At 41.0% G+C, this 17,506-nt stretch overlaps 1 protein-coding gene across 2 annotated transcripts in view; it reads left to right on the top strand.

The window, feature by feature from the left end:
- GABRA6 (gamma-aminobutyric acid type A receptor subunit alpha6) overlaps nt 1-17,506 on the top strand; it is a 114,080-nt gene that overhangs the window by 81,397 nt on the left and 15,177 nt on the right. For both annotated transcript variants that reach the window (XM_077474095.1, XM_077474094.1), the window contains exon 9: nt 12,638-12,953. In XM_077474095.1, coding sequence (XP_077330221.1) covers nt 12,638-12,928 — 291 coding nt within the window. In that variant the 3' untranslated portion in view covers nt 12,929-12,953. The remainder of the gene's footprint in view (nt 1-12,637; nt 12,954-17,506) is intronic.

Genomic DNA, 17,506 nt, shown 5'->3' with positions numbered 1-17,506 from the left:
CCTCCAGGTACTGCAGGATATGCTCCACCTTCCAGGGCTCCATGGAACCAAGTAGAGTATCAGAAAAATGGTAGAGCTGGGCAAAGTATTCCTTAAACGTGCCTGCTATTTTCCACGAGTGCACCACTGAAGAGCCCGCCATAGTAGTACATTAATGGACATGTCCTGAGGCAAATTGACATTTGAGAGCCCTTGCAAGTGACCTTCCACATTTATTCCCAAATTCATAGAATTTATGGGAAACGTCACACAGCCGAGCCGGAATCCAGATATCAAGCAGAGTAGCCAACTCCTGACAGAGGAATTGTAGTGCCGCTGCCAACTCTGTGTAAGATCAACAGAGCAAATCTATGTCTGGGAAGTTTTTAATTCTCCCTCTCTCACTCTTTTCAATCTGGAGCCCTGGGAGATAATCTCCCCGAACCACTGCTTTGTGCCCTTCCCAGACATGCCCACCTCACCCATCAGGTTTTTGGCATAGTATAAGGAGATAGTGTCTCCCCAATAGGTCACCAACAACTATTATAAACATATATGTTATTGGAGTATACTCTCATGTCTGGGAGTGTACTCAGATGTAATTAACTCAAGTAGCGGTTTGCAACCAGCCTCACAATAATACTAGTGTCTGTGATGTTTCACCATCTACTAGATGTAGAAAAAAACAGCATACATCCACATTCAGCTTAATATAAGTGTCCTTAGTGCTTCAACGAACATTGTGCAGTAACCAAAAATTAATAAAATAATTAATTGAAAGTTTGTGTGTAAGCAAGCACTCCAATACAAAAGTTAGTAACACAATATTTCCAGTGACTTGTGCAGTGTTCAAGTGACTTGTGTTTTCTCTTGCTTCCAATCCTTGTTCCAAATAATAAAGTGACTGTTGTGCTCCCCTTCAGATCCCTACTCACCAGATCCTGGCACCCATACAGGGCTAAATCACATGTGGTGAGTATATGACGTCTGCCGAGCCGGTCGTTCACCCTTTAGCATTTCCTTTGAAAAACCAGAGCCTCCAGCCCCTTTGAGGAGCAATCTCCAATGTGCTGTTTAACTCTGAGTCAAATTGTGGTAGTTTCCTTTTCTGTGACCCCGATAATGTATCCTCATATGAAAGAAAGATGGGTTCCCATAGTGTAAATCCAAAAACCATTTTATTTAAAAAGTTCAGTTTAAAAAAAGATTTTCCAGCATAAAAATCGTAATTCGCTTGTTTAAAAAATTTGCGCTCCAGGTCAGCGTGCGTTCCACCACCTGGAGTCTCGCTAAACCAGAAGTGAGATGTATGCATAGCCCCACCATATGCATTTCGTCATTGGACGTCATCTTGAGGTGGTGCCATTTTTGTGCACATCATGTCATTTATGGAGAGCAGCCACGCTGGATCCACACCCTATTGGTTAGATATGAGTGGATAGTAAGAGTAGATTGCGCCAATCCCAATGCGCCAACTATCAGAAAGAAGAATGTGCAATCAACACACAATGCCCTGCACTCAAGGTTCCAATACCTCTTAAGTTATATCCCATGAGTTCAGTTGCCAAATAATAACCAGAATCAACGCTCTCCTGTTCCAGTCATAATCTTAACAAGTAAAACAGACATACATTTGTGAACATTCCAATAAGAATATTCTGATCTCACAGAATGAATCAAGCTGGATATACAGGTTGGGCTCCCTGGCACCAGGGGGCCTCAACCTGGATATAGATCTAAATTGCTTTATATCCAACCCTTAAAACCACCCCTACTTCAATAAGGCACCAATATACCAGGTGCCAGGGAGCCCAACTTGTATATCCATCTTGATTCATTCTGTGAGAGCAGAATTTTCTTATTGGAATGTAGCTGTGGAAAAGGTGGTGGGGTTAATATGTTTAATGGGGATTTCCCCAACATTGTTATTGCTGAAAGGATGTAGCGGTGCTTTGCATAGTGATCAATTATCTATGGATGTTGCAAAATACTGGGGCTGTAATAGCCTGAATAATTCTTCCCAAATATATGTCTGTTTTACTTGTTAAGATTATGACTGGAACGGGAGAGTGGTGATGTGGGTTATCATTTGGCAACTGAACCCAAGGGCTATAAATTAAGAGGCATTGGAACCTGAAGTGCAGGACAATGTGTGTTGATCGCACAGTGTTCTTTCTGATTGTTGGAGCATAGGGATTGGTGCAACCTACTCTCATTGTCCACTCGTAACCAATCTCCATCAATGACTTGAGGTGCACAAAGATGGCACCACCTCAAGGCGATGTCCAATAATGGAACGCGTAAGGTGGGCTACGCACGCGGCACTTCTGGTGTAACGAGATTCCAGGTAGTGGAACGCACGCTAACCCAGTGCACTCGTCTATTTTTTTTTTTTCTTGTTAAGGCATTTGTATTGAAGTTTAACAGGTTAACAAAAGCAGTAATTGTGCAATACAACCAGTAGGTATAGTAAAAAGAAGAGCAAAGATACATTCTGACACATGCAATATATGACAGTCTGGGTAACGTCAACGGACATGTAGCGTGCTGATATAGATCATAGTCTAGGATCTAATTCGATTAGTATACTACAACGGTCAGACTGTGCTATGAGTCATGGTTGGGTATGTTCTACTTCTCCCTGAAAGTGGGGTGGTGTTACAGTATACATAGTGTGTTCCGTACTACTGAGATGCATGTTTATGGGTAAGGGCCATCGCTATCCAGTCACCCCACTCAGAATCAGACTGCGACTGAGGGATAGGGGTACAATTTCCAGAAGTACGGATATACGCGCTTGTCTTTTTAACAAGTGAATTATGATTTTTATGGTGGAAAACCTTTTTTTTTACACTATGGTAACCCATCTTTCTTCCATATGAGGATACATTATCGGGGTCACAGAAAAGGAAACTATGACAATTTGACCCAGAGTTAAGCAGCACAACTGAGATTGCTCCTTTAGGGTCTAGAGGCTCTGGTTTTTCCCAGGATGTGCTGGAAGGGTGAACGACTGGCTCGGCAGAAGTCATATACTCCTCACATGCGATTTACCCCTGTAGGAGTGCCAGGATCTGGTGAGTAGGGATCTGAAGGGGGAGCACAACATTCACTTTATTATTTGGCACAAGGATAGGAAGCAAGAGAAAACACAAGTCACTTGAACACTGCATAAGTCACTTGAAATATTGTGTTACTAACATTTGTACTGTATTTCTTACTTACACACAAACTTTCAGTTCATAATTTTATTAATTTTTGGTTACTACACAATTTTCGTTAAAGCACTACGGACACTTATATGAACCTGAATGTGGATTTATGCTGGTTTTTCTACATCTAGTGGATGGTGAAACATCACAGACACTAGTATCATTGTGAGGCTGGTTGCAAACTGCTACTTGAATTAATCACATCTGAGTACACTCCCAGACATGAGAGGATACTCCAAGAACATATATGTTTATAACAGTTGTTGGTGACCTATTGGGTGTGTATACAGTGGGAAGCTGATAAATGCATGCTTGTTTTTGCACAACAGTTATAACAAGTTCTAATACTCCCACTAGGTGGAGTCTCTGAAAAAACCTTTGCAGCTAATTTGTGGGTTATCATTAGAGTATACTTTTTCGCCTGAGAGGGGTGACCCACTAGATCACTTTTTATCATATAGGCAGGACATCTCACCCCTCATTTACATATAAACACTTCACGAGAAATAGCTATAGTCCCTCCCAGTGGGATGGAGAAGCTTCCAGCAATCAACTAAATGGTGCACTTGCAGGAATTTGCAGGAATTTTCTGAAATACTTTGGAAAGGCAAATGAATGGGCAGAATGGCCTGAGGACGTATCTACTTGTGGATCGGGGCTAACATTAAAATCTCTACCCAATATCAGCTGGCCTTCCCTGAAGGAGGAGAGAGACTCTAAGACAGAGTCTAAAAAGTAATCTGCTTACAATTAGGGGCATACACAGCTGCAAAGATGAACTTACATTCCAAAACAGTGCCTTTAACCACTTCAGCCCCGGACCAATAAACAGCCTAAGGACCAGAGGTCTTTTTACAATTTCGCACTGCACTGCTTTAACTGGTAATTGCGCGGTCATGCAATGTTTTACCCAAACGAAATTTGCGTCCTTCTCTTCTCACAAATAGAGCTTTCTTTTGATGGTATTTGATTGCCTCTGCGATTTTTATTTTTTGCGATATCAATGGAAAAAGACCGAAAATTTTGAGAAAAAATGATATTTTCTACTTTTTGTTATAAGAAAAATCGAATAAACTCAATTTTAGTCAAACATTTAGGGCAAAATTTTTTCAGCCACATGTCTTTAGTAAAAAAAATGTCAATAAGTGCTTATGCACACGGACGTTTTAAAAAACTGGCTGCAAAGCTAGCTCCGATGCCTGGAAAAATAGTTGTTAAAAACGTGATTTTTACCGCGTTTTGCATTGGCGTTTTTGCGCGTTTTTTAGCGTTAGCGTTAAGTAGCGTTTTTTAAGAAACACATCTCTTGGCTATAGCACTCAGAAAACAAAGAAAATATGTTGCACGTTTATGCGCGTTTTTGCGCGTTTATGCGCGTTTTTGCGCGTCTTCCCGCGATTCGCGTTTTTACAGCTCTAACTCCACACCACGGAACGCACTGGTCCTGGGTTTTTTTTACAGCTTAAAAACGCCTATGCCATTTGCAGCTCAAAAACGCCTAGGTGGGCATGAAGCCATAGACTAACATGGACAGCCGTTTTTAAGCTGCAAAAAAAGCTCAAAAAAGTGGCTGTAAAAACGTCCGTGTGCATGAGGCCTAAGCGTATATTTATTGGTTTGCGCAAAAGTTATAGCGTCTACAAACTAGAGTATATTTTCTGGAATTTACACAGCTTTTAATTTACGCTGCCTATCTCATTTCTTGAGGTGCTAAAATGGCAGGGCAGTACAAACCCCCCCCCAAATGATCCCATTTTGGAAAGTAGATACCCCAAGGAAGTTGTGGAGAGGCATGTTGAGCCCATTGAATATTTTTTTTTTGTCCCAAGTGATTGAATAATGACACAAAAAAAAAAAAAGTTTACAAAAAGTTGTCACTGATATATTGCTCACACATGCCACCGTTATACGTGGAATTGCACCCCAAAATATATTCTGCTGCTTCTCCTGAGTACGGGGATACCACATATGTGGGACTTTTTGGGAGTCTAGCTGCGTACGGCACCCCGAAAACCAATCACTGCCTTCAGGATTTCTAAGGGTGCAAATTTTTGATTTCACTCCTCACTACCTATCACAGTTTCGAAGGCCATAAAATGCCAAAATAACACAAAACCCCCCCAAATGACCCCATTTTGGAAAGTAGACACCCCAAGGAAGTTGTGGAGAGGCATGTTGAGCCCATTGAATATTTTTTTTTTTGTCCCAAGTGATTGAATAATGACTCAAAAAAAAAGTTTACAAAAAGTTGTCACTAAATGATATATTGCTCACACATGCCATAGTTATATGTGGAATTGCACCCCAAAATATATTCTGCTGCTTCTTCTGAGTACGAGGATACCACATATGTGAGACTTTTTGGGAGTCTAGCTGCGTACAGCACCCCGAAAACCAATCACTGCCTTCAGGGTTTCTAAGGGTGCAAATTTTTGATTTCACTCCTCACTACCTATCACAGTTTCGAAGGCCATAAAATGCCAAAATAACACAAAACCCCCCAAATGACCCCATTTTGGAAAGTAGACACCCCAAGCTATTTACTGAGAGGCATCTTGAGTCCATGAAATATTTTATATTTTGCCACAAGTTGCAGGAATTTTAAAAAAAAATTTTTTTTGCACAAAGTTGTCACTAAATGATATATTGCTCACACATGCTATGGGCATAAGTCAAATTACACCCCAAAATAAATTCTGCTGCTTCTCCCGAGTACGGGGATACCACATGTGGGGGACTTTTTGGGAGCCTAGCCACGTACGGGACCCCGAAACCCAAGCACTGCCTTCTGGATTTAAATATAAAATGCTACCAAAAAAACTGTTAGCGATCGCAGGGATCAGGCCTGACTCTGCGATCGCTGCAGTTATGTGTTTAGTGTTTTGTAAGTGACAGTGATCGAGCGATACTGCACTTGGGTGGGCTGGGCAGATGGGCAAAACGCATGTGCTAGCAGGTATCTGGGCTGATCCCGCTAACAATACGTTTTTTTGGAACCCTAAACTGCTGGGGACGCTAGTATAGAACTGATCAGATCAGATATTGATCTGTTCAGATTCTATACCACTACGGGAGGTTTATGCTTTGCGTGTGGGTGTTAGCGGTACTGGCACTAACCTAGCGCTGCCTGGGGCGACGCAGACCCTGACCCTAAAACCTAATTGATATCACGCGCCGGGTGATCAGGGGGTTAAACCTTTATTGGGTAATAAATGGTGGGTGCCCTGATGCTATAAAAAGCAAACTAACCAGAGTCACCCGTAACACTTATACGGTGATCACTGGTGAAAGGGTTAACTAGGGGCAATCAGGGGGTTCAAATTTTTATTAGGTAGTATATGGGGGTCCCTGGCGCTATATAAAAACCTGACGGGGAACCTAAATAAGGAACTGGCTAACCAGCGTCACCAGTGACACTTATACTGTGATCGCTGGTGAAAGGGTTAACTAGGGGAAATCAGGGGGTTAAAACAATTATTGGGTAGTATATGGGGGTACCTAATGCTATAAAAACCTGGCGGTGAACCTAAAAAAATAACTAGCTACCTAAGGACACTAGTGACACTAATGCAGCGATCAGAAAAATTATCGTTTAGTGACACTGGCAAAAGGGGGTGAAAGGGTTAACTAGGGGCAATCAGGGGGTTAAAACCATTATTGGGTAGTATATCGGGGTACCTAGCGCTATAAAAACCTGGCGGTGAACCTAAAAAAATAACTAGCTACCTAGCGGCACTAGTGACACTAATGCAGCGATCAGAAAAACGATTGCTTAGTGACACTGGCAAAAGGGGGTGAAAGGGTTAACTAGGGGCAATCAGGGGGTTAAAACCATTATTGGGTAGTATATTGGGGTACCTAGCGCTATAAAAACCTGGCGGTGAACCTAAAAAAAAACTAGCTACCTAGCGACACTAGCGACACTAATGCAGCGATCAGAAAAATTATCGCTTAGTGACACTGGCAAAAGGGGGTGAAAGGGTTAACTCTAGGGGCAATCAGGGGGTTAAACCTTTATTGGGGGTGGTAGGGTGCTACCCTGGACCTAACACTAACTTCCCTGACAGTTTTTACTGTTACAACTGACACTGAATGCAGTGATCAGTAAATAAATGATCACTGCAATCAGTGACACTGTGACTGGGGGGGATCGGGGGGCAATCGGGGGGGGGGGGGTTGTGTGCCTGTGTGTGCCTACATGTCAGTGTAGTGTTGGTGCACACTTACTTTGTCTTCTCCTCGTAGTCCGGTCAAAAAGACTGCCCCGAGGAGAATGACATCACTTCCTCCCTGCCTGTGTATACAATACACATTGGGAGGAAGCTTCTCATTCGCCAGGAGCGATCGAGAGGGGGTGGCCAGAAACCAACGGCCATCCCCTCATCTCGGATTGCTCCTGAAGCGAACCGGACCGCCGTATCCAGCGGGAGGGGGTCCGATCGGACCCCCCACCCGCTGGAAGGCAGGCACGTACATGTACGTGCTTGTGCCTGCCTGTGCCATTGCGATGACGTACAATGGCAATACGGCGGTCCTTAAGTGGTTAAAGAACACATACCTGCCATTAGGGTCAGCCAGATGTTATGTCGGGAAAAAAGGGCATTGTTTATGAACAGCTATGGCTACCCCTCTCCCCCTTGATTTGGGACTTGGTGAGTTACTTAGGTACCATAATTTATATAGATGGGCAGGGAAGCGAGAGACCGAGTCAGTGCAAAAATGTGTTATTGTAAAAATAGTACATGTGTCCACAGTTTGTTTAATCTCAAACCACAACTTACTGCATTTTGAAGGGGAGCCCAGACCATGGACATTGTACAATATGATTTTCAGGGAAGCCATGAGGAGAGACGAAACAGGGAAGCACCTGGAGCTCCATCAGAATGAGAGAGAGACCCACAGCATTCCGGACCAGGAAGCGTTCAGACAACAAAAAGCGGGAATAGGAACCTATAAAATATAAAACAATTATAGCATGGAAAAAACATAAGACATAATAAACAGCATAGCATAAAGCCCAAAGGGCACACCAAAGTGAAAAAAAAACATCACTAGTCAGGAGCCTCCACTCAGTCTTCATGTCAAGGAAACAGGCCAGCAAGCAGCGTAAGGTCCTAAATAGGGGACATAACTCCAATGAGTTAACCTACTGGAGGGTAGGTGGTAAGGCATCAGGTGTGAGTTCGAAGGGGGACATGCTACAAACATAAGGTGCAGGCCTGTACCTTAACTTATTGTAAATTATTACACAGCATCCAAGGGGGGAGGGAAGCCCCCAGGGTAGCTATAGAGTCAGCAGAGACCATGTCATGCAGTCAGGTTGTCCCTCGAGGAGAGGAGGAATGTGATGAGCCACCTCAGGGTCCATTGTATTTCCTGTGGTGTGCTGGACACCAAGGCTGTGGATGAGATGGGATCAGGATCTCCCAGGACGATCTCCAATCTGGAATTTCCACAAGAGGTAAACCAAGGGATTCCAGGAACTGAGGTAGGTCATCCTTGTTCTGCAAGATAAATTGCTGACCATCCTTGATGACCGATAGACTGAAAGGGAATCTGTAAATCAGCTTTGCGTCTTGTATGGCAGTGGCGTGAGAGCACAGCATTGCATATGGAGAGATCTGGGAAGAAGGACAGTTTAGCTCCATCAAAATCCACGTAACAAAATCCTCTAACATGGAACATGATGCGCTCATTTAGAGAGTATTTATGAAGTTTACATATAGTGTCCCTGGGCTTATTTGGGTCATCAGAAGGTGGACGGAGAGCTCTATGACCATGATCGATTTCAATGTATTCTGGTGCCTCGTGGCCTAGGATCTGCAGAGTGGGGACAATATCCCGGGATGCAGTTGCTTCAGGTAGGCCCCTAATGCAGATGTTAACTGGGGCTGCTATTTTCAAAATCATCCATTTGATCCAGCAAACAGTTAATTCTTTGGTCCTGTGACTTACAGCGCTCACTGAGTGCCTGCATGGTAGGGTTAACTTCCTCCCATTGTGACTCCAGGGCTTCTACTCTACCCCCAATATGTGCAGTGTCTGCCTGTAGGGCCTCAATGTCCTGTCTCAAAGTCTTTTCCATCCTGGTAGTAAATAGCTCCTGATCAGCCATTGTGGGGAGAGAGAGAAGATGAAAGTGCAAGTCCTTATCCCCAAGCAATTCTCCCATATCAGAGCACCTATCCTGGCCATCTGGGGGAGAGGAGGAGGTAGGAAGTGTGAGTGAAGGTAGTTGAGGAGAGGATCCGATCAGACCCTGACGGGTCTCTGTAAAATAGACATCCAGTGAGCTTGATAATCTGCAGAGTTTTCCCCCATGTAGGCTGCTGTAGTTGCTGTTATCCAAGCGGGTCTCACAAAGCTCACCAGGAACATGTCCTCATATGTGCATGCCACGGCCACTCCCTAAATATAACTGTTTTTATATATGGCTTATGTATATATTTGTACATGTTATAGGGATATTGTATGCTAATTAATGACCATCTCAGCCTGATCTTTTTCCTTCAATGAAAATTCTATATGTCCTTAAAAAGAACAGTTTTTGCTGAGCCAGTGATTCAGATGAAACTGGTAAAAATCCCATTCCACTGAATCAACTTACCAATCATGCCGAAGGCTTCATTGCCATGACAGTCTATAAAAGAAGTAATAAAGCTATCGGCTACGGATGGTTGTCAGACCAAGCATGGAAAATCATAATAAAAAAAAATGAGGTTCGAGAAACACTATATTGGTCTGCCAAACAACTCAATTAATCATCAACGGTCACATTACAACATTGAAGTTAGACCCGGAACAAACACGGACACATCATTAGAGAGACATTTTGTTTTTCATTGAACATTGTATTGATAACTATGATTTGGCTTTAAATATGTGTTAGCAGTAAAAATAATGCTTTCTATATGCATTAAATATATAAAACAGATTTTGTTGTTATAATAATCCACCTAAACTTCCCAGTGTAAGCTGATGTACATAGCTTGCAACTAAGATTTGTTTACTACATTGCTGTATTATATGCATTGCTCTAAAATGCTGCATATGAAAACTAAAACATCATAAAAAAGAAAAATGCAACCCTAGCACAGATAAACCTTATAATATGGGAAAAAAAAGAGATACAATTCATCACACTTACATTTAACAGGAAATGCATAGGCACATAAATAATGCATATGATCCAGATTGGATGTGCTCTCTGTAGCTTGATCCACAATCCACTTGTATAAGGCTGCAGTGTAGCTGACTATCCTGCACCTGTGCCGCTCACTGTAAAGTCAGTAAGCTGCAATGCAGTGGATTGGTCCGAGTTTGGCACAAGTGCACACTTGTGGGCAGTGAATGTACATTACTGGGTGCAGGTTGATAAGGCCTCATGTACACTGCTGCTGGTAAACAGTACATGTACACAGGGTCGTTTATAGTATTTTCTAGGCAGTTGAGTTTAGAAGCACTTTTTGGAACGCAAACAGACGATGTTCAGAGGCATTTGAAACACCAAATGCCTGTTACGGCTTGTAAATACGCAAACACGGCAAAACGTGGCTAAATGCGGCATGTAACGTGGCAAAACTGCAGTTTTAACTGTCGGTTACTATCTGTCAAGTTAAATTGTTCAGGAGAGGTTGTAAAAACGTCCCGTGTACATGAAGCCTAAAGATAAAGTAGGCTGCTCTGATGGCTGTGTGAGGTTTTAACTCAACAAAAGGAACATTATGGAGTGTATCTGGTGGCATATGTTGACAGGGAAATGCATTTCAGGACATACCCCCCCTTTATCACATCCTGATAGATGGAAGTGTATGCAAAGGTATTTTATGCAACTTGCCTCGGTCAGGGCACAGTAACATGTTATTCACGGCTTCAATTGAATTGGTAAATTGTTTTCTACCTACTAACTGTGATATGAAGTAAAATTATCATTATGGCAAAGAATTCAATTTTTTTTTATTTTACTATAAAATAAAGAAACACCACTCCCTTCTTCCCTTATACTGTTTTACGATAAAGGACTTGGAGTAAACATGTAAAACAAAAAAAAGGATGTCAGTTTTGTTTGGGTAAAAAAAAAAGTGCCTATACTTACCTGCTCTGGGCAATTGTTTTGCCCAGAGCAGCCCCAATCCTCTTTTTCTGGGGAGTCCAACTGGTGCTTCAGGCCCCTCCTCTTCATTGGGTGCCCCCATGGAATTCGGCTTTCTCTGGGGGCACCCATGCAGGCTCATTCCTAGGTCCCACTGCTGCGTGAATTGACACAGACAGTGGGACCCGTCCCCACCTCCCTCTCCCGTGTCACTTGATTTGATTGACAGCAGGAAAAGCCAATGGCTCCTGCTACTATCAATCTGTCCAATGAGGAGAGAGACAATGGATGGAGCAGCTGCACTCATGCACATCGCTGGATCGGATCAGGCTCAGGTAAGAATAAGGTGGGGGGTCTGGGGGTAGCTGCAGTACAGAAGGTTTTTCACTCGAATACATAGAATGCATTAAGGTTAAAAACCTTGAGGCTTTACAACTACTTTAAATAAAAAAGTTTTGAACGCTGAGCAGTAAATAAATAGTTCAATATTTATTTTGTTAAACCTTAAATTCATTTTTTTTCCTTTGTTTTTTTATTTTTTCAAAATTAAGTTTCAAGCCTTAAAATGAAAATGTTTAGTTGAAAATGTTGTTGAACATTTCATATTTACCACTTGCAGCCACAAGGTTGTAAGTGTGAGTCAAATACTCCAGGGTTTTAGCTTGCATATGATAATGCTTTAAATACAGAGCTGAATGAGAGAAAGTTAGATTAAATATGCAGCTAAATGTGTAAATTAAAGGAGATGCAGTAAATATTCTCCTTTTGTCATAGCACAGATGATGTCAATCTGGACCTTCAGACTGTAAATGCCCTGCAGAGCTAGTGCAGGGTATTTACGCCCAGAATCTTCTGCATGTACTGTAAAATGCATGCACTTTGCATTAAATATTTGTCTGTAAAATAAAATAATTTTTACAAGTAATAGAAATGAATAAAATATCAATTAAGAAACATGTAAAATTTGGAAAACAATAAATGTAAAATCAGTGGAAAAGAAGTATTCCTGCGCCACGTCAGGGAATTAGAGGGAGATAGGGTACTGCTGCACACACTGAAAGGGAAATATCTGAACCCCGGGGAATAATGAGTAAGAAGGTAGTGGTGCGCTGTACACAAGGAGGATATATCTATTGATAAAAGCAGTATATAAAATTCCCCCCATTGTGAATTTGATATACTGCTTTTATCAATAGATATATCCTCCTTGTGTACAGCGCACCACTACATTTCTTACTCAATAAATGTAAAATGTATTTTATATGCAGCTTTAAAACTAATTATGATCATTCTAGCATTTGTATCTCAAGTTTCAAAGTTAGTTATAATTGTTTAAACTATTTTGTGTTTGCAGCATTCTGATTCAAATTGCAACTTAAAGAAAAGAATTAACTCAATGGTCTCTCAAGGCGATGTATCACTTGAAGACAATGTACCACCCTATGGAGCACCATATTGTCAACAGACTGATGTTCCTGCTGCAGACCTTACACAACTTGGAATCTCATCAAGTCCTCATAGTGGAACTAGTAAAATAGACCAGTATGCCAGAATACTATTTCCATTGGCGTTTGCAGGATTTAATTTAGTATACTGGGTGGTCTATCTCTCCAAAGACACAATGGAATTAAATCGAAGTGTTTGAAATTGTACCCACAAGAAAATAAGCGGTGAGCAACTCTTAAGTTTTATTGACATTTCCAAGATAAAAACTGTATCATTATTATTGTAACAATAATAGCAGATCCTATTGTATTGCCATTAGCTAAATTAATTAGTGTGCAATGCTGACTGCATATCTATATTAAATAATCAAACTTAAAATGATATTAGATTGCATACAATATTTCTTCAGTGCTGATCTTTAACATTATTTCAGTACTCTTTTTTAGATTTGTAAGTAAAATAATGCCTTTTAACCACTTCAGCCCTGCAAGGATTTGCCCCCTTCCTGACCAGAGCACTTTTTGCGATTCGGCACTGCGTTGCTTTAACTGACAATTGTGTGGTTTTGCAACATTGTACCCAAACAAAACTGATGTCCTTTTTTTTCCCCACAAATAGAGCTTTCTTTTGGTGGTATTTGACCACCTCTGCGTTTTTTTTTTTTTGCGCTATAAACAAAAAAAGCGACAATTTTGAAAAAAAAGCATTATTTCTTACTTTTTGCTATAATAAATATCCCCCAAAAATATATAAAAATCTAATTTTTTCCTCAGTTTAGGCCGATATGTATTCTTCTACATATTTTTGGTTAAAAAAAAATCGCAATAATCATATATTGATTGGTTTACACAAAAGTTATACCGTCTACAAAATAGGGGATAGTTTTATGGCATTCTTATTATTATTTTTTTTATTAGTAATGGTGGCAATCTGCAATTTTTATCATGATTGCGACATTATGGTTGACACATCAGACACTTTTGACACCAGCGCTGTCTCTGTTTAAATGACAATTGCACGGTCATGCTGCACTGTGCCTAAACAGAATTATATCATTTTGTTCACACAAATAGAGCTTTCTTTTGGTGGTATTTGATCACCTCTGTGTTTTTTATTTTTTGCTAAACAAATAAAAAAGACAAAAATTTTGTAAAAAATAAGTTTTTCTTTTGTTTCTGTTATAAAATTTTGCAAATAAGTATGTTTTTGCCTTCACTGATTGGCACTGATAAGGCAGCACCTATGAGGAGGCACTGACGGGCACTAATGATGGGCACTGATAGGCAGCACTGATGGGCACTGGTAGGCAGGGCTGATGGGTGGCACTGATATGCAGCATTGATGGACATTGATAGGCCGCACTGGTGGGCACTGATAGGTGACACTGACGGGCGCTGAAAGGCTGTACTGATGGGTACTTATGGGTGGCACTGATAGGCAACACTGATAGGCACTGATGGGCACTGATATGCGGCACTGATAGATGGCATTGACAGGGCATCACTGATTGCACTGGCAGGCATTGGGGATGGCACTGATTAGCATTTCCCTGGTGGTCTAAGGTGACATAACTGGTGGTCCAGTGTGGTGCCAATCCCTGGTGGTCCTGGCAGCATCCTGGTGGTCCTGTTTGTGCATCTGAGGTGGGGCTGCACTGATAAACAATCAGCACAGACCCCCCCATCAGGAGAGCAGCTGATCAGCTCTCCTCTACTTGCGTCTGTCAGACACGAGTGAGGAAAAGCCAATCCACGGCTCTTCCTGTTTACATCGTGATGAGCCGTGATTGGACGGCTGATCACATGGTAAAGAGCCTCCGTCAGAGGCTCTTTACCGAAATTGGTGTAGCACTGTGTCAGACTGACAGACCACACCACCGATTGCTGCAATGTGCACATGGGCGCAAAAGAACAGTCATTGGTTTTGGTAAATAATAAAAAACCTACATAAATCACATCTTAGTTTATATCCCATGGCACCTCTAATATGTGTATCACTTTTCAGCTCTGTCCAATGCTTTTCAACCAATAGGTCCGCAGCAGCCCCTGATGATGACCAATTGGTTAAAATTATTGTATTGTCTAACACCCATTACTTTTTTTTTTTTTTTAGTCAGTAATCATGCAGTGCATAACGTTCACCTTCTTTTGCACCTGACATTGCACTCTATTGACATTTTGTTCTCATTAGAAGAAAAATAAATATAAATGTATAGAGGTTCTGCATTGTGGGAGCTCTAACAACTGCCATAGATTTTAATTTATTGAGGTCTGAGAAATAAAGTAAAACCAATAAACTTTGCTATATACTGTAAAGTCAAGGTGTCGACCATCAAGCCATTATATCCTTCACTTCCTAAAATTACTGCACATGTCATGCAAGCTTTCAAACAGCATTACAGACATTCCACCATATGCAGCAAAAAAGACTAGACAGAAAATTAAGTACTTGCATCCTCCTTTGCAAATTGGAGTGCTTTGTATTGATTTGTCCGTATCATTTAGGAGAATTACAAAAAATGTATGCGGGCAATAGGGTAAATGCATTTAAGCAACCCGAGACTCCATTAAAGCTCATGGTATATATTGTGGTTTCCATGCAAATCTAGTATAGACCAGAGTCATTAATAATTTAACTCTCAATGTAGGTTGAAAGTACCATTTACATGGTCTTCAATGTCATAGATTTCTTCCAAAGAAAGATAAAGGGTTATGGCCAGAAATAAGTAGCGCTAGTGATAAGCCAGATAAAAAATTGTGTGACATATAATTATGACAAACACATATAAAGTGCAAATGCGACTAATTAGTGCATAAAAAGGGACTTTGCAAAACCAAATTTAAGTTTGACCTGATTGGTCTTATGTTTTGCTGAGTCACTTTATATGGACTAATTATTCATATTTGCACTTTATATGTGTTTGTCAGCATTAAACGTCACACAATTGTTTTATCTGGTTTATCACTAGCGCTGGTTATTTCCATTTTTTATTCTCATGAGCTGGTATCGCAGTTTGCTAAGTAACTACTTGTTTATTTATTTTTATTCTAGAATGGATTTTTAAAAGTATTTTCTGTAAGATATTAAATGGCTTTAGTAAAGATGCCTCTCTGCAAACCTCACTTTATTTAACTGGGTTCCATGGAACAGCAGCAAAATGGAAACTTGCTGTTAGATAAAAAACCCAATCTGATGTTTATATAAGTTCATATACAGTATATATATATATATATATATATATATATATATATATATATATATATATACACAATATCTCACAAAAGTGAGTATACCCCCTCACATTTTTAGAAATATTTTATTAGATCTTTTCATGTGACAACACTAAAGAAATTACACTTTGCTACAATGTAAAGTAGTGAGTGTACAGCTTGTATAACAGCGTAAATTTGCTGTCCCCTTAAAATAACTCAACACACAGCCATTAAATGTCTAAACAGCTGGCAACAAAAGTGAGTACACCCCTAAGTAAAAATTTCCAAATTGGGCCCAATTCGCCATTTTCTCTCTACTGTGTCATTTGACTGATTAGTGTTACAATGTCAGTTGTATTAAATTTGGGGTTATCGCTCTCACTCTCTCATACTGGACACTGGAAGTTCAACATGGCACCTCATGGCAAAGAACTCTGAAGATCTGAAAAAATAACTGTTGCTCTACATATAGATGGCCTAGGTTATAAGAAGATTGCCAAGATCCTGAAACTAAGTTGCAGCACTGTGGCCAAGACCATACAGCGTTTTAACAGGATAAGTTCCACTCAGAACAGACCTCACCATGGTCAACCAAAGAAGTTGCGTGTACGTGCTCTGCATCATATCCAGAGGTTGTCTTTGGGAAATAAACATATGAATGCTGCCAGCATTGCTGCAGAGATTGAATGGGTGAGGGGTCAGCCTGTCATTACTCAGACCATATGCCGCACACTGCATCAAATGGCTGTTGTCCCAGAAGGAAGCCTCTTTTAAAGAAGATTCACAAGAAAGGCCGCAAACAGTTTGCTGAAGACAAGTAGACTAAGGACATGGATTACTGGAACCATATTCTGTGGTCTGATGAGACCAAGGTAAACTTGTTTGGTTCAGATTGTGTCAAGCGTGTGTCGCAGCAGCCAGGTGAGGAGTACAAAGACAAGTGTGTCCTGCCTACAGTCAAGCATGGTGGTGGGTGTGTCATGGTCTGAGGCTGCATGAGTGTTGCTGGCACTGGGGAGCTACAGTTCATTCAGGGAACCATGAATGTCAACATGTACTGTGACATACTGAAGCAAAGCATGATCCCCTCCCTCCGGAGAATGGGCCGCAGGGCAGTACAGTATGCCAACATGATAATGACCCCAAACACACCTCCAAGATGACCACTGCCTTGCTAATGAATCTCTGGTGAATTCCATGCCCAAGAGGGTTAAGACACTGCTGGAAACAAACGGTGACCACACAAAATATTGACACTTTGGGCCCAATTTGGACATTTTCACTTAGGGGTGTACACACTTTTGTTGCCAGAGGTTTAGACATTAATGGTTGTTGTTGAGTTATTTTGAGGGGACAGCTAATTTACACTGTTATACAAGTTGTACACTCACTTTACATTGTAGCAAATGTTGTCATATGAACAGATATAATAAAATATTTCCAAAAATGTGAGGGGTGTTCTCACTTTTGTGAGATACTGTATATTGAAAGCCAGGGAACAGGTAGCAGATACAAAGCTCCCTGGGATAAACAGTCTCTCAGGCACATATACCAAATCCACAAAG

Source organism: Lithobates pipiens, unplaced genomic scaffold (assembly GCF_037356315.1).
Source record: "Lithobates pipiens isolate NorthernLeopardFrog02 unplaced genomic scaffold, aLitPip1_a1.2 Scaffold_8, whole genome shotgun sequence".
NCBI lineage: Eukaryota > Metazoa > Chordata > Amphibia > Anura > Ranidae > Lithobates > Lithobates pipiens.
The sequence above is the reverse complement of the archived record's forward strand: the minus strand, read 5'-3'. Positions and strand labels throughout refer to the sequence as shown.